Source organism: Rattus norvegicus, chromosome 13, assembly GCF_036323735.1.
Source record: "Rattus norvegicus strain BN/NHsdMcwi chromosome 13, GRCr8, whole genome shotgun sequence".
In the NCBI taxonomy this organism is placed as follows: Eukaryota; Metazoa; Chordata; class Mammalia; order Rodentia; family Muridae; genus Rattus; species Rattus norvegicus.
This window is the reverse complement of record NC_086031.1, coordinates 40503584-40525457: the sequence shown is the minus strand read 5'-3', so window position 1 is coordinate 40525457 and position 21874 is coordinate 40503584. Positions and strand designations below refer to the sequence as shown.

The window sequence follows — 21874 nt, the reverse complement described above, 5'->3', positions numbered from 1 at the left end:
TTACTGGGAAGCAGTATACCAGTAAGTGAAATTAGTGTACGCTTTGAAAGCGTTTAGCAGTGATTAGATGAAGGTATTTTATTTTATTTTACTTCCTTCAATTTAATAAATCAGAACTGCTTGCCTGGTCCAGGGACTTCAGCACAACAGGGTAGACAAGGAAACCCAAGGCGACACTCAGCTCCATCAGAATGTAGCTTTGTTGGCCCTGCTTCTTATTATAATCTGATTTCTATCTCTGTGAGGGTGGATTGTGGGTGTGTGCACATTGATGTGGAGGCCAAAGGACTATTTAAGGTGCTTTTTGCCTTGCCCTTATTGGCTCGAAGCCTTCCAAATAATTGAGACTACCCATCCATAAACCTTTGGAAGTTTCCTTTCTTTTGTCTCGCCAGTTCTGGGGACACTGCCCTCTTTATATTTTATACGATTTTTTGCAGTTAAACTCCAGACTTCTTCCTGCTTGCATGGCAAACACTTCATTGAACCATCTACCCAGCTCCACTGTCTCTCTATATAAAGCAAATTATGATATGATATATTTTCTAGTGTCCTTTTATCCTGCATATTTATTCTTATTCTTGAACATGTAAACAATGTATTTTCATCATATCCACAGCCTGTGTCTCCTTGCCAACTCCTCTCAGATCCCCAACTGTCTTCTTCCCAACTTCATGTTACCTTTGTTTCAGCCACTGACTCAAATTTGTGCTGCTAGTGTGAGAGTGGGCTATTGACATGGGCATGAGCATGGGCAGCCCACTGGATGCTGAATCTCAAAAGAAAACTGTCTCTACCTCCCCCAGTAGCTATCAGTTGCCAGTAGTTCCTCTTCCACTCTGAATCCATGCCGGAGTTATGACTGGCTTGGTCTTATGTAAGTCTTGTGCAGGTGACCATATCTGTTGGGAGTTCACATGTACAGTGGCCCTGTCCTCTGTCATGTCTGTAAAACAATGTTCCTCAGAAGTCCTTCTGGGTCTTGCAACCCTTCCACTTTTCTTCCATGAAATTTTCTGAGCTCTCTGTCTCTGACTCTATCATTATGGATGTGCTCCCCACCCTCCCCTCAACTCGTGTGTGTGTGTGTGTGTGTGTGTGTGTGTGTGTGTGTGTGTGTGTGTATGTGGTGTGTGTGTGGTGTGTGTGTGTGTATGTATGTGGTGTGTGTGTGTGGTGTGTGTGTGTGTGGTGTGTGTGTGTGTGTGGTGTGTGTGTGTGGTGTGTGTGTGTGGTGTGTGTGTGTGTGTGGTGTGTGTATGTGGTGTGTGTGTGTGGTGTGTGTGCGTGGTGTGTGTGTATGTGGTGTGTGTGTATGTGGTGTGTGTGTGTGTGTGTGTGTGTGTGTGTGTGTGTGTGCGTGTTGGCATAATTTTTTGCAGCCTACTTTTAATAAGTGTTCAATCTCTCCCCTAACCCACCACCGGGCAAAGTTAGTGGAAGAGAAAAAGTTCCTAGGATATGGGGGAAGTGGACCTGTTTAGCAACAGTCTTTTGGAGGTGAGCTTGATCTTGTTTGTCAGCAGTTCAGTCCCTTGGCAAGCACCAAATACGACTCAGCAGCTGCAGAGCAGTCCTCTAGACAGCCAGACATCACACATGAACCAATAGCTACAGTCCAGTCCTTTTGACAGGCAGACAATGGGCACAAACCAGCCGTAGTAGTTCAATCCTGAAGAAACTACAAGGCTCACCAACTGGTCTGAGGTGTGGCTAGGGAAGTGTCAAGCTGTCCTGCCTCAGGAACCTCATCGTTCTTGGGTGAGTTTCTCTCAATGGCAGCATTACCGTGGGTTGAGCTCAACAACACTATGTAAGGTGAACCAATACATGCCTGTCCTTAGCGAAGAATAGTGAGGTGGAGCAAACCAAACAAAATGCTCAGTGCTTGTCTCCCACTGTCTGTGGGGTCATATTTACACTCCTTCATCACACATTCTTTCACATGTCTACTGTGTCAAAAAAATCCTTTCCCCTGTGTCTGCTTCAGGAAATCATTCTTTCAAGTGTCCGTTTTAGCAAGACATCCTTTTACCTATGTGCCCCAGCAAAACATCATTTGACGTAACTATCTTTCCAAGGAAATGTCTAGTGTGCATGTGCGTGTGCATGTGCCTGTGCATGTGCATGTGCGTGTGCGTGTGCGTGTGCTTGTGCGTGTGCGATTCAGGTGTTTCATGTAGGACAGAGCACGCCACAGTTTCTTATTTTATGTACTTTGAATAGTTGCATGTCTTTGTATTGTCTGTTGTTTCCTGAAGGATAGTGCTAATCCTTGGGTATAATGATAAATATTTAGAAGGTGTCCTAAAGCTATATCCATTAAAAAATAGAATTATCTTCTTCTATAAGGCCTGTGACCCACCCATCCATGAGTTTCCAGTACCAGGCATGAGTTCTATCCTATGGATCAGGTCTTAAATCCAATCAGAAATTGGATAGTTACTTCTCCATATCATATTTTTTCCTGAAGTCAATGTTAAAAACATTAACGTGCCAAACCTGTAAATTGTTGGTTAAAAATCACGAGGGAAATAAGATCTCTGTAGAATTCCTTCAGAGAGTGAAAACATGTCTATGTTTGTTATTTTTATAAGGTCTATGCCTTCTACAGGCTGTTGGAAGGTTAAGAATGCTCCACCCACTTTGGGTAAAGGTATGAATTCTAAACTCCATAAGTGCAAATTTATTTTCAATGTGTCCTAGTACCCTAACATGATGGCTATTCAAGCAAGTGTGGACACTAATCCGAGTTCTAATTTCAAGGAATTTGGGCAAAAAATAAAATCATGAGAATGCACGAGGGAAGTTTTCTCTTTCTCTACCCTCAGGTTGTTCCTCTGATTATAGAGATGGAGACACCTCACATATATGTGCATTTAAACATATATATTCTATATGCTTATATATGCATAAACTTCAAGAAACCATTTGAGGAGATCTGAATGTGAATAGTGCGAAGTCCAGAAGGTATTTCTTCTCTTCTTCTCTGTTGTGTGATGAAACACAATTGACCAAGAGCAACTTAGGAAAGGGAAGGGCTATTTTGGCTTCTACTCCCAGGAAAGGGTCCACAACTGCAGGGAGCCGGAAAGGAAATTGAGGCAGTAACACTGCTTGCTGGTTCTCTGGCAGGATCCTGCTAAGCACCCTTTCCTTTTTTATTGGGCAGTTTTTGTATTTACATTTCAGATGCTATCCCCTTTCCCAGTTCCCCCCTCTCCCATCCTCCCTCCCCCTGCCTCTATGAGGATGTTCCCCTCCCCATCCACCTACTCCCTGGCACTGCTCTGCACTGGGGAAAAGAGCCTTCACAGGACCAAGGGTTTCTCCTCCTATTGATGCCAGACAAGGCCATCCTCTGCTATCTATGTGGCTGGAGCCATGGGTTCCTTATGTGTACTCTTTGGTTGGCGGTTTAGTCCCTGGGAGCTCTGGGGAGTCTGGTTGGTTGATATTGTTGTGCTTCCTATGGGGTTGCAAACCCCTTTGGCTCCTTCAGTCCTTTCTCTAACTCCTCCATTGGGGTCCCCGTGCTCAGTCTGATGGTCAGCTGCAAGCATCTTAATCTGTATCAGTAAGGCTCTGGCAGAGTCTCTCAGGAGACATCCATATAAGCCACCCTTCTTATATAGTTAAGGACCACCTGTCTGGGAAATGGTGCTGCCTACAGTGGGCTTGGGGGCTCCTACTTAAAATATCAATGAAGACAATTCCCCACAGACCTACATACAAACAAATCTGATAAAGTCACTTACTCAATTGAGATTTTTCTATGTGATTCTAGGCTCCCCAATTTGATGGTTAAAGCTATGATAGTAATGTTAATAATACGTTATTAAAAACTAGGGACATGGGGCTGGGGATTTAGCTCAGTGGTAGAGCGCTTACCTAGGAAGCGCAAGGCCCTGGGTTCGGTCCCCAGCTCCGGAAAAAAAAAAAAAAAAAAAAAAGAACCAAAAAAAAAAAAAAAAAAAACTAGGGACATGAAAATGTTTTGCTTAGGAACTATCAACTTCTTATTTAATAACCTGACATGGTACTTGATGTACTATTTGATTAATAAATGATGTTTGGGCTTGGCATATGTCAGTAAAGTCCTTGGCTACGCAAATCGAGGGCCTGAGTATGGACCTTTGAGAACCCATGCATGCAAGCCAGACTGCTGGCTTTAATCCTAGCACTGGGAGGCAGAAGCTAGAGGATCCCTGGGGCTCGTTGAGCAGTTAGTCTATACTTTTTGGTGAGCTACAGGTTCATTGATATAACCGATCTCAAAAAATAAGGTGAAGAAAACACTAGACATTCACCTCTGGCCTACACTTGGTTCACCTTCCACCACGTGAATGCACACACTCAAGTACACACACAAGCACACTCAAATGTTGGCTAAAATAATACTAACAAGTGTATTATATTTAAGAATTAATAATGGAGTTGGAGAGTTGGATCAGTGGTTAAGAGCACTTTCCCTCTTTCTGAGGACCCAGGTTTTGTTCTCAGTGCCCCGTGTGGTAGCTCACAATCCATAGCTCAAGTTCTAATGGATCTTATGACTCCTGGGGTACCAGGAATGTGTGTGTGTGTGTGTGTGTGTGTGTGTGTGTGTGTGTGTGTAATGAAGCCTGGTGGTGGTGGCACATGCCTTTAATCTCAGCGCTAGGGAGGCAGAGGCAGGTGGATCTCTGAGTTCAAGGCCAGCCTAGTCTATAGAGCAAGTTCTAGAACAGCCAGAGGTGCACACTGCACAGAGAAACCCGGTCTTGAAAAACTGAAGGGTAGAAAAAGAATGGAATGATGGTAGGCTAGGCATGCAGGGACGTTTTAATTCTTTTTTTCCCAAATGTCTGCAAGGAACAGTAATTAATCGCACTGCATTTCTCATTTCTTTCAAAACAATAATTATAAACCGGCGGTCTGCCCGGCTGACCCCAGCTGTAATGTGTGCAGAGGTTGAGTGGAATCTTGCTTTCAGCTTTGCTGAAGGCAGGAGACCTGAGTCACAGCTACAGACACACTCCACATTACCTAGAAAATCGAATTTCCTTATGAAAGACTAGCGAGGGAAACAAAGATAGAAAGAGTCGCAAAATACTGCATTAGACCATCACATTTGAGATATCTGAATTAATAAGCTGTGTGGCACTTGCTGTAGAAGAGGTTTTTCCTCCATAGTCTCTACTATAAATACTGTCACTGAGCAGTGTGAATAGAAGCTGCCCAGCAAAGTTTGCATAGCAGATGGCCTCTTACCATCTAACCTCTATAGAGGAATTGTGAAGTCAAAACCGAGAGGGAAGTCCTAGGAAGCAAGGGTACATTTATTTGAATAATAGTGTTTCAGCAACAGCTGGAGTTAAAGTACCACATTCACAACATTGTGAGTCTAGACCCAATTTTATGAATTGTTTTAAAAAGTCTCCAGTGACCTACAAAATTTGTTTCTTACGTTATTTTTTGCCCTTATTTGTTCATTTACTTATTTACTTTTACATGCGTCTGTATTAGCACATTCATGCCATGGCACACATGTGGAAATCAGAAGATACATTTTGGGAATCTCTTTCACCTTCTAGGCCCCTGGAATTGGGCACCGGTTATCATTCCTGGCAGCATGATCCTTTACCTACTGAACTGTATACATGGACCTTTGTATCCAATTTATAAGAGAATTTGTTTTTCCAGTGATAGCTGTAGCTAGATACCTTGGTTCCTGTTTCAGAGTTTTTTCGATATTTTGGAAGTCATTTTTTGTTTGTTTGTTTTTGTAAATAACTCAGGAGCCACTTGTTAGAGCTTTTTGTAGGTTCAAAAGATAATAAGGTTCAGCTGGTATTTTCATGCATGTCTTTGTTTCTAACATGCCATTGAAAAGAGTAACTTAAAAAAAGATATATCTTATTCTCAACCATGCATATTCATGAATGTCTCTGTGTGTGTGTGTGTTTGTGAGTGCAATGCACATGGAGACCAGAAGAGGACATTGGATTTCTTCAAGCTACAGTTAAAGCTTATGATCCACCTGATGCAGGTGCTGGGAACTGAACTCAGGACTCAGGTCCTCTGGAAGAGCAGCAAACACTTAGCCCTACTGGGTCATCTTTCCAGCCCCCCCAGATCACTTCTCAATAGATTGTCAATGAAAATGCTTGTGTGTGTGTGTGTGTGTGTGTGTGTGTGTGTTGTATAAGTATATGTGTGTGAAAGGGTGTATCTGCACACAAGTGTATGGAGTCAGAGGCTGACTTTGGGTGTCTTCTATTTCTTTCCATCTGATTTTTTTTCACTCAGGTCTCTCGCTGAACTGGCATTTGCCATTTTCAGTAAGGTTGGCTGTGGGGCTCCAGGGTCCCAGTGCCAGTGTTACAGGTACACAGCAGACTTAGCAGCAAGGGTCCTTTCTCCCCTGAGCCGTCTCACTGGCCCAGCCTGGCTATTGCTTCTGTTGTAACTGGGTTGATTTTCCATAGTGACGTGGAAGGCACATCCCAATAATGTTGGGTCACTCCTCACAGCAGCAGCGCACAGCTCCCATTTGCCTGGCCGGGATTTGAAGCTTCCCTCCCAGGTTTTCTGCATTTCTACTTACAGTTTTCCCCAGATATTTCAGGTTCTCTGCTGACAATGCAAATATTTGCCAAAGGCAGACCTCAGGCCATCTCCGTCTCAGGACAACTTCCGTCGTTTACATTTCAAGACTCTAAACCTCACTGAATTAAGTTTACCATTGATTTCTGTCATTTTCCTGGGCATTCTAGTACCTCCTCTGAAAAGACTTTTCATATTTCTCCCATTCTTATGCTTTTCCCTACTACTGGTTCTAATAAAATGTTCCACACTTGTGGAGTTTAGGAGAGCCCTGGATTTGTCTATGATTGAGTCACATGTGTCAAGTGTGTCCCTCTTTGAGTGAAGCGATGGTGATTTATTAATATGGCCTGTTATATCAATGGATTCCTTAACAGGAACAAAACGTTTACTCCTGAATGGGCTACAGTTGGGCTGAAAGGCAGTTACCCAGTTCATATCCTCGTGACTCTCAATTTATACCTGTCTCTCTTAAATATTGGCTTAAATTGTTACTTCTACTTCATTAATGAAAGAAGTAAGTTCGGGGTTGGGGAGGTGGTTCCCGTGGGTAAGAGCGTTGGCTGCTCTTGCTGAAGATATAGGTTTGATTCTCAGCACCAACATGGTGGCCCACCACTGTCTGTGATTCCAGTTCCAGGGGTGCCATGCCCTCTTCTGGCCTCCTCAGGTACTAGACATGCATGCAGTGCTCGTATACATATACATGTGCAGACAAATACTCATGCATGAAATGAAGATACATCGTAATGGAAGGAGGAGGTTCTTTTTGGTATGCTTGGGATCAGGTGGGGTGCCTTGGGGTTGCCTTGTGGGTCTGGTCAGCATGTCTCTGTCTTAAAGGGCCAGTGCTCTTCTTCTCCAGCCCATAGGGCTTCTCTAAATACATTACCTGAGCATGTCTCATTCAGAGGCAGGATATGCTTTTCCAGGAACACTACTTTCAAACCAACAGTTCAGTCTTTAATTCTTCAAGATTCTGTGGTCCTATGGCTCTAATCACATTTTCATTTTAAGATGATGCCCATTGCCTGTTTTTAAAATTTATCGTCAGGAGGCTGTTCATTGTGAAGCAGTCTTACTATTTTTTGAACCCCATTGCAGCCTTAATTTTGTTGTCTTATTTTATTCCTTGCATATTGATTTCACTTAGTTAAATTTATTTAACGAGATGTGTTTGATCGATCTTGAATCAGTGCTTATGTTCTCCTTTATTAGACTGAGTTCTCTCTCTTTTTTTTCTGTCTCCTAAAGTATACCTTTTAGAAGTCTGCCATGACCTTTAAGCACTAATTTTCAGTTTTATTTCTAGAACATACATTGAAATTATTAAATTTTCTCCATTTCTACTGTAGTTCAACCTGAAAATTTGTACTTAAAGACACCATGTTTAAAATGTCCTTAACTCCCTTATAAGTAGTTATTGATTCCTTTTTTATTGGTATATTTTTTATTGAGAACATTCTCAAATGTACGGAAAAGTTCAAAGACCATAGTAACAGAGCACTGTTCTCCCCACAATTAAAAATCAGCAAACACCTACCATGTACTCAAAAATGTGTTGCTGAGAATCGCATGATTCGGTTGGAGAGTGCTGCACACGTGGGTTGGACACCGTGCCATATCTGACGTGTAGACTTAGCATGTGTGATCCAAGATTTCAAAAGAAAAACCTTTGTTTTACTTACGTTTTCCAAAATGAGTGTTAGACATCATCACATATTGCCCTAAACAAATAGTTTAACACATGTCTTTGGAAGATAAGGGCCATTTGATTGATAATCATAGTATTTTTATTTCCTAGTAAAATAATCTTCGTCATGTTGCATGGCCCTAGCCTTATTTAGATTTGGCTGGCTTTTCCCCAGATACACTTCTTAGGTGTTAATTTTTCAGGAGTGACCCACTCTCTCTGGTCGCACTTGGTTATAGCACATCCTCCCATCTTCCTGGCTGCAGCTGTGTTTTTCACCTGTACACACCGAGTGGACATGTGCTAGGCTGTTCTGAGCCCTGCTCATACCTCTGCTTTGCGTCTACTGTCTTTCATCTGCTTCTCCGTTTGCTTCCTTCTCTAGAAGAGAAGCCCTACTTAGATAACTTACCTGTTTCACTTTGCCTGTCCCCTCTCTGTCCCTCACCTTCTTCCTTTCCTCCTTCCCTCCCTCCCCCACCTCTCCTTCCTTCCCTTCCCATATGTATATATGTAAATAGGCATATGGCAAGGCTCAAGAGTCAGAGGCCAGCGTTCAGGGGTCAGTTCTCTCCTCCCATCAGGGGTCTCAGAGATTAAGCTCAGGCCTTCAGTTTGGGTAGCAAGTGCCTTTACCCACTGACCCATCTTGCTGGTGCTAGAACATGACTTTCCCCGAATCATTGGAAAAGTATTTGCTCTGTACTTCTTGCGTTCGCCTTTCACAGCAGCTAAGACTCTTCCCTTGTCTAGTGGAATTATTCTACTTGCAATTTACAAATGCAACAGGGCACTGATGGTGGAGGCGTTTTCCGAAAGTGAACACCCATCAGTGTTTTACTTAGTGGCTTTGCATGTATTGATTTGGATGGGTAATTTCACTGAGAGCACGGGGTGATGATGCTTCTAAGCTGTTCCCGATAAGCCATCAACACAAGTGAAAACTCCCTCATTAACCACTACACAGTCTTCGTTCATCCTGTGCTGCCCACGCTCTATGTCGGCTCACCCCACTCTTCTTATTCTGCAGCTCCCCTTACCTTCTAGCAGAAGCTACGTTCCTCTACTCTGTCCTTGTGAACACCCTCCTCTCCGGAATGAAAGCTACACAAGATCAGTGTGCGTGTGTGTGTGTGTGTGTGTGTGTGTGTGTGTGTGTGTGTGTGTGAGAGAGAGAGAGAGAGAGAGAGAGAGAAGAGAGAGAGAGAGAGAGAGAGAGAGAGAGAGAGAGTGCATATACGTGTACCTAGGTATATTCCAAGTACATGTCTGAAATCCCATCAGATGAGAGGCAGGTACAGGAGAGTCCCCAAAAGCTCACAAGCCAGATAGCCTGCTGTCCCTAGTAATGAGCAACAAAGACCCCGTCTCAAACTAGATGGAAGGCAGGAATTGATACCTGCAGTTGTCCTCTGACCACCCTACACTCTCCATGGCAGATACACTCTCACACACGTAAGACACATGTATATCATGCACACATAAACACATGCACAATGACTCAAAAGAAACAAATATTAGGAAAGCTTCCTTGCATGACATCAGTCTTTAACCGTCACTTACAGTATCCACTTTAAGGCGGAAACCCACCTTACTCAGAAGTTCTGTTTGTCATTTTGAATACTAACTTGAGAATCACGAGTTGGAGCCTTCAATATCCACAGAGCTGCGTGACACTGTGGTAAGTGCCACAGGGCCGTAATAAACTGAGCAGGAACACAGCCTCTGACCAGATGAGTGGGTGGGTGCTTAGTGGAGCTTGTATGCATTTTTCCAGTACAGTATCAAGCAAGGGAATGACCTAGACTCTAATTTAAAACCCTATTCCATTTTCAAAGTTAGGTAGATTTACTTTTTTTTTTTTAGCTGTTTTGTACCTTTATGAATAAATGGCTTAATTTTTCTTTTCTTTTCAACTTTTCCACTGGTGATTTCTTTATCTATCAAGTTATTTCTTCAACAAACTTGGTCATTCCAGGTAATTGAATGTTTCCCAGAACTTGAAATAAATATACAAAATGAGGTATAATCCCTCTGTCTATATTCTTTCATGCTTCACGACTTTTTTGTGTGCCTCTGGGAATACTATTATTTTTTTATTAGGCTTAAAAGAAAGAAAAATAACTCTCGAGGTAATCCACGTGTCTATCACCCAGCACAAATTTATGTGCTTATGCTAAAGTATTATATTGAAATAAATCAAAGGATATTATTAGTAAGAATACCTCTCCCAACGAAGAAACTATTAGGTTTGTGAAACCCTCATCTTAGAAGTCGTATTTGCTAATAAAACAACATTTCCTGGAAAGGATCGTTTTCATGAGAAAATGGGAATTTATGAGAATTCTTTTAAGGAAAAATGAGTCTCAACTGAGTCCAACATTTTCTTGCCCCAAGTGGATTTCCCTTTCATTCCAGAAATGCCAGCAGGGGCCAAAAGGTAGGTGTTTTTGCCAGTTCCACCCAGCCCTTCCTCAGACATACCTATTGCTTCCAAATGCACTTGGGGCTGTTAGTTCCAGCTCTTCCTTGCCTGTTAACAATCTTTTGGATAGCTGTACACAGTAGCCTCCTGGTCAGCTCCATCATAAGGTTAAGGAACCTGTTTGGTTAGCTCATTAGTAAAATTTGTTCCACCCAGGCAGTGTTAGGAGTGGGGGTGTGGAGGGAGCTAGGAGCTTGCTGGAATAATGGAGCCCTCTTTCTCCCCCTTTTTTCTTTTTCTTTTCTTTCCCCCTCCCCCTCCCCCTCCCCCTCCCCCTCCCCCTCCCTCTCCCTCTCCCCCTCCCCCTCCCCCTCCCCCTCCCTCTCCCTCTCCCTCTCCCTCTCCCTCTCCCTCTCCCTCTCTCTTTCTTTCTTCTTCTTCTTCTTCTTTTTTTTTTAGTGGAAACTGGGAAGCGAAAGCAAGGTTTCTCCTGGTACCCAATTCTCCTTTCCTTTCAGTTTCTTGTTTTGGGGTAGACAGCTTAAAGCCTCCTCTCTAGCATTCAGAGTCCTCCTCCTCCCCTCTCCGCTGCATCCCTTCTTTACCCCTCCCAAGGAGGGTCCCCAACTCCAACTCCAGGCAGAGATTGGTGGAACCATTGGGTTGAAACTGATTGTGATAGTAGCAGATGGGCTGGATTTGACAGGGTGGATTCTGAGCAGCTTCTGAGTGGGGGGCGGGGCAGGGAGGGGAAGGGTGGGGGTGGGAACCCAAGGGCCAGAGCGGACCCATAGGAGTGCGCGCCTGCTGCTGCCGCCGCGCCTGCCATACCACGGACTTGGGGGCATTTCTTTAGCGCGAGATTCCCAGGGAAGTGGCACTGCTGTCCCCAGGCGGAGCGGGAGAGAAAGGTCCTGTGGCCCAGATTGCACTGGGACACCGGAGGCAGGCGCGAGCTGGGGACAGGAGGCGTGCGACACAACAAAAGCCTAGGTGCCCGGGCTGTGGAGCACGCGCGCGCGCCGACAGGCTTGACATGGCAAGTTTGTCAACTGTGGGCTCCGAGGCCAGCTCCTTGCTGCCCCCCAAGTGACGGCATTGCAGGGTCTGCCCTCCAAGGCGGGCAGCCCCCACCACGACCTGGGCCCTCTGCAAAATGCTACCCCGCAGGCCAGGTAAGAGGACGCCAGCTCCCTGCACCCTCCCAGGCGTGTCCCCAGAGCTGTTTTCTATCCTCCATCCCCTGGGCATCCCCTCGTGCCGGCTGATCTGGTCGCTTTTAAGCGTTCCATTCTTCTTGGTCCACCTCTGCCCCCTGTCGCTGATGACACTGTTGCCCTCCCTGAATTCCTTATAGAATCCCAAAGCCACAGGGGTGTGGTAGAATCTCTGGGAGGTGGCACTAGGTTGAAGAGTCTTTTGGCTCCAAAAGTCAGCGCCAGGACAATCAAGGCAGGATCTAAAGCGATTTAGCATTCACTCTGTCTTCCCCAGCTGCTTAAGCCAAGCATCACTCACACCCCTTTCCACCTGTGGGACCTCGCTTTGTGCTGGAAACGCGCACGGAAACACGCACACGTGCTCAACGTCCCTGTGCACACAGGCTCGCTTCCTATAGAGGACTTTTGTAATGGTAAAGGGAGAGGAGGACGTGGATCTTAAGCAGCATGGTCTCCCAAAGCATCCAGGGCCTCATACTTCTGTGTATTCCTTGGTCTCCATGATCGTGATCAGATAGTAAAACATTTGGAATGTGTGGGGAGGCTGCTGATTCTGGCACTGGGCATCACTGTGCTCCTTCAGTCGATTGTCTTTCTGGCTTCGCCCCTTCTTCCTCCTAAGATATTGTATTGATGGTTCCCTCTCCTTGAAAGTCAATGTCCTAGTATAGAACGGGGCTCTAAGGTCAACAACCTGGACCACCATGGAAAACCTGGTGCCAGCAGCCTGCGAGGGACTTCAGATGAACTGTTTCCTGTTCTCTTATTCATAAGCATCAGGTCCCTGACCTGGTATGTCAGATTCAGGGCCTTTTTCTCACTCCTTCACATGCCCCAACCCCAGTGCAGGCTCCGCCCCAGCTGAATTGGAGTCCTGTTGCTACCAGCGACTATCTATGCCTTCTAAGCCTCTTAATTCTGATTGATGGGCAGAAATATGATATGATTTTGGAGTGAAGCTGCCTGGGAGGCAGACCCTCCCCCATCCCCACCCCAATCCTTAGAGAAAAGGGACTGTTAGGATAGACTCATTAAACACAAGTAGCCACCTGACATTTCTTTTTACCCTTGTGGCTTTTGCCAATTTGGCTCAAATAAACAAGGCCCCTCTTCCTGGCCGGTTACTAGCTACTTTAATTTTTACTCTCCTCCCCATAAACCCATTTCTAAAAGAGATTCCCCTTGTAGTAGTTTCCAGAACTATTCTTGTAAATGTTTACACAGTCATTTTCTAGAAGTGATTTTATACCCATAACCTCTTAACTTCCTGTTGGTGTCTCTGTGTGCTGGACCACAGGTATGCGTAAGTGACTTGCTGTCTGTGCTCAGCCTGCTAGTCTCAGCCTCCCATTTCACTGTCTCCAGGATTACAGGAGGGGTACAGGATACTTGGATGTTTCAGACTCAGGTCCTTCCCCCCTCCACCTCTCTCTCTCTCTCTCTCTCTCTCTCTCTCTCTCTCTCTCTCTCTCACACACACACACACACACACACACACACACACACACACACACACACACACACATTTCATCTATTCTCTTTCCCACTCTGAAAGTCCTTCTTCTTTCTTTCTCCTCGGGAATCTCCTTAGAAAAGAAAGGAAACAACCTCTACTTTTAATGTTGCAGTTTGTAACTTTTATTATAAAGCCAAACCCAAGCCCCCCTCCTCGAGGCAGCCTGCTTCTCCATGCTGGCAGAACCAACAGGATTTCTGGACCTATATAAATCCCCGACCAGACTGTATTCCTCCTCTCCAAAGGGTGTGCAAAGGATGGTTTCATTCTTGCCACTGGAACTGTCTTTATAAGAATGTTTTGTTCTTCCCTTTTTCCTAATTCCCCAGAGTGTTTGGCAGGGTATTTTCATTATCTAAACCATCAGACTTAGCTTTTCTTTTATTTTATTATTTTTCCTGTATGCGAGTCGCTTTGGAAACCCATGTGCTATTTTTGAATCATTCATTTAGTTGTATTAAACCAAACTTCCTGGAGGGGATTCCCAAACCTTGGCATCAGTGTGGGCCCCTTGGGTGGGCAGGAAGCAGAGAGGAGTTCCGAACGACTTTAAAGTTCCCAGTAAAGCTGTGTACAGCTCTGATGGCGAATGTCATAATGGCATCATGCATTTGATTAGGACTTTACAGTTTACAAAGGGCTTCCTCAGGCATTATCTCTTTAATCCCAGCAGCAGGAATTTTAAATAGTGAGGATTCCTCAGAAAGGCCCTGTAATGCCTGCCGATCCTGCTTAACCAAAGAGAAAGGGAGCGATGGAAATTGAATGGGCAGCTGATGCATCTTTAATGCATAGAATAAACACAGCAGAGACAGCTCCCGAGCTCACTTTGGAGCCCAACTTGAGCAAAGAAGCAAGAGGGCAGGAAGCACTCGTGCATCTGAGAGGGAACTCCATGCTGTGCTCTGGTTGCCCAGGGAGTTCTAGTTCTGGCTGGATAGGGGTTCCGGGTGCTCTGGGCAGTCCTTGACATAGGGTTCACATTTAGATGAAAGTGTTAACTGGGGTTGCAGGGAGGCTCTCAAACTTCACAAAGCCAGGGGGCACTGATGTAGTGCTCTTCAACCATAAAGCATGCTGGGATATCCTCTGGCTTCTGGAGTCTCTTTACTGCAGGCATGGGGTAATTTTCTCTACTTGGACACACAGCAGGAGTTTGGGTCTCCCTGAGTCCCGATGAAGGCAAACAAGAGTTCTGTCATGTTTGTCCTTCACTCTGAAACCAGGGCCTGTCTTCCACGGCAGTTTGTGTCTGTTTATGACGACACAGGGAGGGAGGACAGGGGACCACCCTATAGTTTGTCTTTTTTAGCCCGGGCTCCTTGAATAGAGAGCCCAGCCCTTCTGTAATGTATTGTGAACATCCCTTGCAACTTCTCTCCAAAAATATTTCCTAGAATGCCAACAAAAGCCACAAATTTTAGTTGGTATTTTGGATCTCAAACTAATCTTGTATATTATTCTGTAACGTTTTATTCAAAGCAATTTCAGGTGTTTGAGTTCTTGCTGAGGGCTGCCTTGTGGGAGGGATGCTAGATACACCGGGGCTGCTTTTGGTTGTTCTGTTTTTGTTTGTGGAACAATGTCACCTGTAGCATAGGCTGGCCCTAACCTGGCTTTGTAGCGAAGGATGATCTTGGACTTTGGATCCCCTCCCCCATCTTTCCAGTGCTAGCATTGCCTGCGTTCTATGCAGTGCTGAGGATGGAACCCAGGCTTCATGCATGTTTGGCAAGCACACTACTAACCAAGCTATACCAGGTTCATCATTTACCGTTAATACAATTTGAGCAAGACTTCCTCCATAAAATATGAAAACATCCATGTACTTTCATAAGTTTTTAAGAGTAAAAAAAAAAAGAGAGAGAAAGAAGTTATATAAACTACAGACTCAAACTAGTTCCTATCACATAAGAAAATCAACTGATACTGCCTTTTAATGACTTAAATCTTTGTCACGTACCTCTAGAAGCCAGAAGTGAGCATTAGTTCTCCTAGAGCTGGAATTAGAGGCACTTAGGTGCTGTGTGACTAGGGGGCTGGGAAGTGAATTAAAGATATAAAGAAGCTTCTCTGGCAGGGACTGAGAGCTCTCCAATCCATGGACACAGAGGTCAGTATCTGGAAGGTAGTGTGATACTGTGTCATACTTTACAAAAGTAGTAGAAAGAGCTTCTCTTCTAGGGCCCATGAGCTCTGAACTGTGGGTTCTTGGCCAGGTTTAGAGAGTATCGGGCAAGGGTTTTCTTCTGTGGAGTGGCTGCTTTAGTCGCTGTTCTATTGCTGTGAAGGGACCCCATGACCAAGGCGACTCTTACAAAATACATTATTTATTGGAGGCCGGCTTACAGTTTCAGAGGCTTAATCTATTATCATCGTGGTGCGGAGCATGGTGCCAGGCAGGAGTGTGCTGAAGAAGTACCTGAGAGCTACATCCTGATCTGTAAGCAGAGAGAATGAGCCTGGGTATAGCCCAAAGCCGACCTTGTGACATACTTCCTCTTAACAAGGTTATACCTCCTAGTCCTTCTCAAATAATGCTACTCCCCAAAGACCAAGCAATCAAATATGTAAGCCTATGGGGGCTATTCTTATTTAGATCACAACAATGGCCCTGAATATTAAATCTAACCAGAAAGCTGTTGGCTATACGCCTAATATTCATAATTGGAGAGGATACAGTAGGAATTGAAGCAGGGAGAAGGAGAGTGCAGATGGTCAAAAATATATTGTATGCATATATGGAATTAAAAGAAAGATTTTAAAATCGCAAAACCAAAATCAACACAGTGGAAGTCAACTGAAGAACACTGCCCAAGGTTGGCCATTGGCCTCTACTTGCATGCACGTCTGCAGACACACTTGTACATATCACTCAGAAGAGTGAGTATACATATACAAACAATTGTCATTGTCATGTACAAATGTACTCCGAAAGCTTACAGGTTAGGGGGGAAAAGGACATAATTATTTATACCAAGTCCTGAGTATGGGGCTGATTAGAGAGAAAGAGAAATCAGTCCACAGGAATGACAGGAGGTAAGTGATGGAGAACGTACCTCCCAGGGGGAGGGAAGGAGGCATGGACTCCAGGGTCACTTGTCCATGAGGAGAGGGTGCAGAGTCATTACATCAGCAAAAGGCTTGAGCTCTGGACATTGGGAGATGCCTGAGTGGTTGGTGTGCTTGCCACACAGGGCTGAGGACTCAAGTTCAGATTCCTAGGATCCACGTAAAAGTTCTAGGTGGTGTGACAGCCTTGGAAGGAAAGTCAACAATCCTTCGAGTGAACTGGATAGCAAGAACGGCCCTGTCAGAGAGCTCTGGATTTGATTGAGAGTCTCTGCGTCAGTAAATACAGTGGACGAGTGATCGATGATGATTCCTTACACCAAGCCTGAACATCCAAATGTGTATATATCCCCTTTCATATGCCCACACAAATTAAAACATGCCTACACACATGAGAGTGGGAAAAGAACAAAAGAAGGAGGAGGAGGAGCAAGAGAAGGGAGAAAGGGAGAGGAGGAAGGAGAGGAGGGAGAGGAGGAAGAGGAACATAATGTCAAATTCTAACTGTAGTCTGTGGCTCATGGAATTCCGAATTGAGGTTCTCTTGTGCTACAGGTAATCAACCCCAGAGTCATCTCCCTAGCCTAGAGATGTGTTCATTCGCCCCCTTCCATCTAGTTCTTAACAAATATGCTATTGGCCCCAGTCGGACCCAGATCATATTGTAGAAGTGCTAAGCATTTTGGGTACACTTTGTGTTGTTATCAATGAATGGAAAAATTGGAGATGGATTGCCTCGGTACCTAGCACAAAATGTGACACTCAGTTCACAGAGAGACAGCTTTGGCAAGTTTGGCATCTTGGCCCTGAAACTCTGGACCGGTTACTTGACAAGAGAGCTGGTAGTAGCAATGAAGACACCTAGCCTAGTCTGTGAGTCCCACTCACCCTCCCTATCATCTTAGGGAAACCCACCATGATTCCTCCACCCATTCGATGATAGGGGATGAGGTGGAGGCTTGCTTCGGTAAATGGCTATTTCAGCTGATGATTCTAGACATTAAATTCCACAGGCAACAGGTAAGACACAAATTTCCATGTGTAGATATTGTAGACTAGGTTACTAGAATTCTCTGTCATGTCTAGAGCTGGCCGAGAGAGCTTCTGAGTTTGTTTGCTCTGGCCTTGGAAACCAGTGGTGTAAAATGAGGTGAATGAACTCGCTTCCACAAAGGGGTAGGAAAATGTGTTTCATTTTTGGCCTAAATTGGTGACAGGGCAGAAGAAACATGTCACTAAAGGCCAAAGGAGACAACTCCCAGGAGGAATGCTCCCTGCAAACCCCCTGCGGGCTGACAGTTCCTGAGCTGCAGAGATGACCAGCCTCAGCTGGGTCAGGCTTGTGGCTTGCCACATGTCCTTGCTGTGGTGACTCCTTGGCTGTTGAGGGAAGAGATCCCTGAAAATGGAAGTCCAGCATCTTTCCTTCCTGCTCCCGTCTCTGGTCTCTGGCATGGTCACATTAGCACAAATGAGAGCAGTGGGCATACATATCTATGTGTGTGTGAGAGCAGAGGAGGACATCAGGTGACCTGCTCCATCACGTTCTGAACCTCAGGATAGGCTGTTGGCTGGCAAACCCTAGTAGTAATCCTCCTGTCTCTACGCTACCTGACACTGGGATTCTAGCTGTGAGGGCACTCACACCTGGCTTTGTACATACAGGGTGGGGATTCACACTCAGGTCCCATGCTTGCACACCATTAGTTTTCCTCACTGAGCTGACCCCAAAGCCCATCAAATATCTTCTTCCTAAACAAAACGTTTTATTGGATTATGGCTAGACATTATAAGGCTTGCTGAGCCTTTAATCTGGATATGAGAGAACTATTCAGACCCAGAAAGTGAAGTTTATTGTTTACGAAGCCAAAATACACATGTGTATCATGTCTGGTTTTTATTACATGAAAAAAACAATGTCCTTGTAAAACGGTAAGTCAAGCATACATCTTTCAGAGATGGGGAGATGGCTTGGTGGGCAAAGTGCTTGCTGCACAAGCCTGTGGATGTAAGTTCAGATACTCAGCACCCAGGTGAAGCACATTTCTGTAATCATGGGACTGTAGGGAGAGAGACAGAGTCCAGGGATTGGCCAGTCATTCTAGCCTAAAATGTGTGCTTTGAGAGACACCATCTCAGAAAACAACCAAACAAACAAACATGTTACAGGGCAATATCTGATACCTTTGGAATCTGGCTATGCATATAAGTGTGTTCTCCCTCACACTTGTAGATAACACACACACACACACACACACACACACACACACACACACAAAGCTCTGTCCTCCAACTCTCCCCCATCTCTGTAAGTAAGTATGTATGTATGCATGTATGTATGTATGTATGCATGTATGTATTAATGTGTGTATGTATTCGTGTGTGTGTGTGTGTGTGTGTGTGTGTGTGTGTGTGTGTATGTGTATGTCTCACTATGTACCACACCTGAGGTTGACCTCTGGCTTTCACACATAAACGCTCGTATTTACACTCATGTGTACACACAAACAAACACAAAAAAGAGTGCTAGAGAACACATGCAAGTGTCAGTTCTCTGTTCCCTTGCTTGATGGGGAGCCTTTAATCTGGAGACAGATGCTTGTCATGAGGCTTCTAAAAGTCCATCTGAGAAAATGTGTTTCCAATTCAGTGCTTTTCCACTGAGGAAGTGCCCAGCAGAGCATCTGTCCTTGGTGCCCAAGGAGCCTGTGGCCTCGTCCTCAGCTACCCTTTCATGTTTCAGCAGGCGTGCCTGGCACAGTTTCTCACATGCCTAAAGTGGTGTCTATGCCCAGGTTGTTTGGCATGGTGGATGCCAGGGATAAGTAAGGCACAGGGTTCAGCCATCCAGAAACCCATCTAGTGGTCACTGGGATGTGGTCACCCTGCCTTGCCTGTTCCTGCCTGCTTCTGGGCTTTTGGCCAGCTGCTTCTGTCCTAGGTCAAGGCCCTGCTGTACTCAGGCCCTATCAGCTGTCTTGGGTGACTGTCTCTTGGATTTTCGTGAGATATTTCTCTGCTTTCATTTCCTCCCTAGAAGGGCTACTCAGTGGTTACCATATATATCTCTGAGTCCCCTCTAAAGACACTGCTGATGACATCAAGTCAACACAGGTAACCCATGTAACTACACACACACACACACACACACACACACACACACACACACACACACGTTCTGAGAATTCTATATATATTTTTCAACCATATATATATACCCTATCCCTCCTTTCAACTACTATAAGACTCGTCCTCTGTACTTCTCTACCAATGCCTCTTTTGTTAACTCATTGAGTCTAATTAATGTGCCTGGTATGCATTTGGGTCCTGGGCCATCTCCTAGAACATGGCTGACCTACCAGGAGCTACATCTGAAAGAAAACTGACTTTCTGCTTCCCTTTCCTTCCTTTCCCTTCCCTTTCCCAGTAGCCACCAGCTGTCAATTTCAACTCACCTGGGAGTGGGGTCTTATTGAGTCCTTTCATGTTTCATCATACCAGCATGTATGGTGAATTTTGTACAGTTCTTGTGCAGGCCAACAATAGACTGTGTGAGCCCGCATGTGCAATGTGCTGTCATGTGCAGAAGACAATTTTTCACAGCAGCAGTCCTTTCCAAGTGTTGTCTCCTACAACCTTTCTTCCCTCTCCTCTTAAATGTTTGGAAGGAAGTATGGTGTAGTTGTAGCATATAGGGCTGAGCCCATGGAGACAGTGTCCAGCTGTCCCTGATTGTTACTGACTGCGGAGCCAGTAAGAGGGGGGATCCCCCCCTAACAATTTGCTAGGGAAGACTGGAGAAAGACGGAGGAAGAAAGTCTGGGATGGAGGCTGCCTGGGGGTGGGAGTATTCTCTGAGAAGACATGTGAATTTCCAGTGCAGATTTTAGCAAATTGTTACAAACTTTGTGCCTCTGAGCAACACATGGGGCATTATCTCACTTCTAGAAATCAGAAGGCCAAGCGTAAGGTTGTGGGCAGGGCCACATTCTTTCTAAAAGCTTCAGGGACACAGGAGCCTTTCCCACAGTTGATAGTCTGCTCAATGCCTTGTTCTGTGACCCTTCTAGCAATAATATCCACCTGAACAGCTTCTGTGGCTGGGACTCATCTGCGTCCCATCTAAAGACCCTGCTGATGACATCAAGTCAATCCAGGTAACCTATAATATCTTGAGATTCTTCACTGTGTTTGCTAAGCCTTTCTTGCTATGTGAGGTTCCAAACCAATAGGCACAAGGTATTAGGATACAGGCATGTGGGGTGCAGGAGAAGGGAGGAAGCATTCTGAGACATTATTTTAATGAATGAGAATAAATCATAGAGGATAATAAATGAATGTGGATTAGTCGAGGTGAGTCCTTGAAAGCTGAATTACAGTCTATGACAAATACCTTTAGAGGCCGATTCCAAGGAGATGAGGAGAGAAAGGAGAGGGGAAAGAAAGTGGGGGAAGGGCAAGGAAATAGGGGAGAAGAGAGAAAGAAGAAAGAGAAAGGGGAAGGAAGGAGGGAAAGAAAAAGAGGAGGGGGAGAAAAACAAGGAGAGAAAAAAAGGGGAAGCTGATTAAGATGCAGAGTAGAGAGGTCAAGAGGAGAGAGAACGGGAAGGGAAGGGGGCAAGAAGAGGTCGAGTGGCAAGAGGGAGGGAAAGGGGCTGGAGAAAGAGAAGGGGGAGAAGAAAGGGAAGGGAGGAGAGGGAAAGAACAGATAAGAATCTAAGGAGGTGAGGAGAGAAGGTGGGGGGAGAGGGGAGAAAGAGAGCGAGAATGCATGTCAGGACTACTGCTAGCCTCAGAGTTGAGGAGAGGATGGTGTCTGTCAGGCCAGAGAAAGTGTGAACTGGAAGTTAGGAAAGACCAGGTGGCTGTTGCTGAGGGTCAGGGCCGGCTCTGGTGACCACTTGGTAGGAAATAAAGAGAGAAGTCTGTATTGGGTGTGAGGTTGAGCTAGGTCAGGGCTGAAGGCCATTGCTATGAACCGTTGTATCTCCCAGTTGTGTACAGGAGACCCTTAAAGCAGCAGTATGGCTCAGCAGGATCTTTGATCTTGTTCTCACATTTTAGACATTAATAAGCAAAGGCCCAAGAAGTCCAAATAGATTTACTAAGGACATGTGGGAAGGTAGCGTCACAATTTGGGCTGGAGACCAAAGATCTCCTGTCCTGTTTCCTTCCAGTAGCAGAGGTCCTCCCCTCTCTCCTGATCTCCCGATGTGTTTGTGTGTAGGTGCACATGTGTACATGGCTATGTGTGCCCGTTGTTTGGAGGTCCAAAGGCAGCCTCAATTATCCTTACTTGCTACCCATCTCTACTTTTTGAGACAGCATCTCTCCCTGGCCGGGTATGATAGACTAACAAT

The 21874-nt window shown here is 45.1% G+C and overlaps 1 protein-coding gene across 10 annotated transcripts in view; it reads left to right on the top strand.

Annotated features, from left to right (window-relative positions):
* Nckap5 (NCK-associated protein 5) overlaps positions 1–21874 on the top strand; it is a 913274-nt gene that overhangs the window by 310392 nt on the left and 581008 nt on the right. The window contains exon 1 of one of the 10 annotated variants that reach the window (XM_039091166.2): positions 11513–11881. The exons of 8 other annotated variants lie outside the window; for them this stretch is intronic. Coding sequence is in view for 1 of the 2 variants with exons in the window: in XM_039091164.2 (XP_038947092.1) it covers positions 20652–20671 (20 nt within the window). In the remaining variant the exon portion in view is untranslated. Of the gene's footprint in view, positions 1–11512; positions 11882–19711; positions 20672–21874 lie in introns of those variants that run through there. One more of the 10 variants, XM_039091164.2, reaches the window with a different exon arrangement.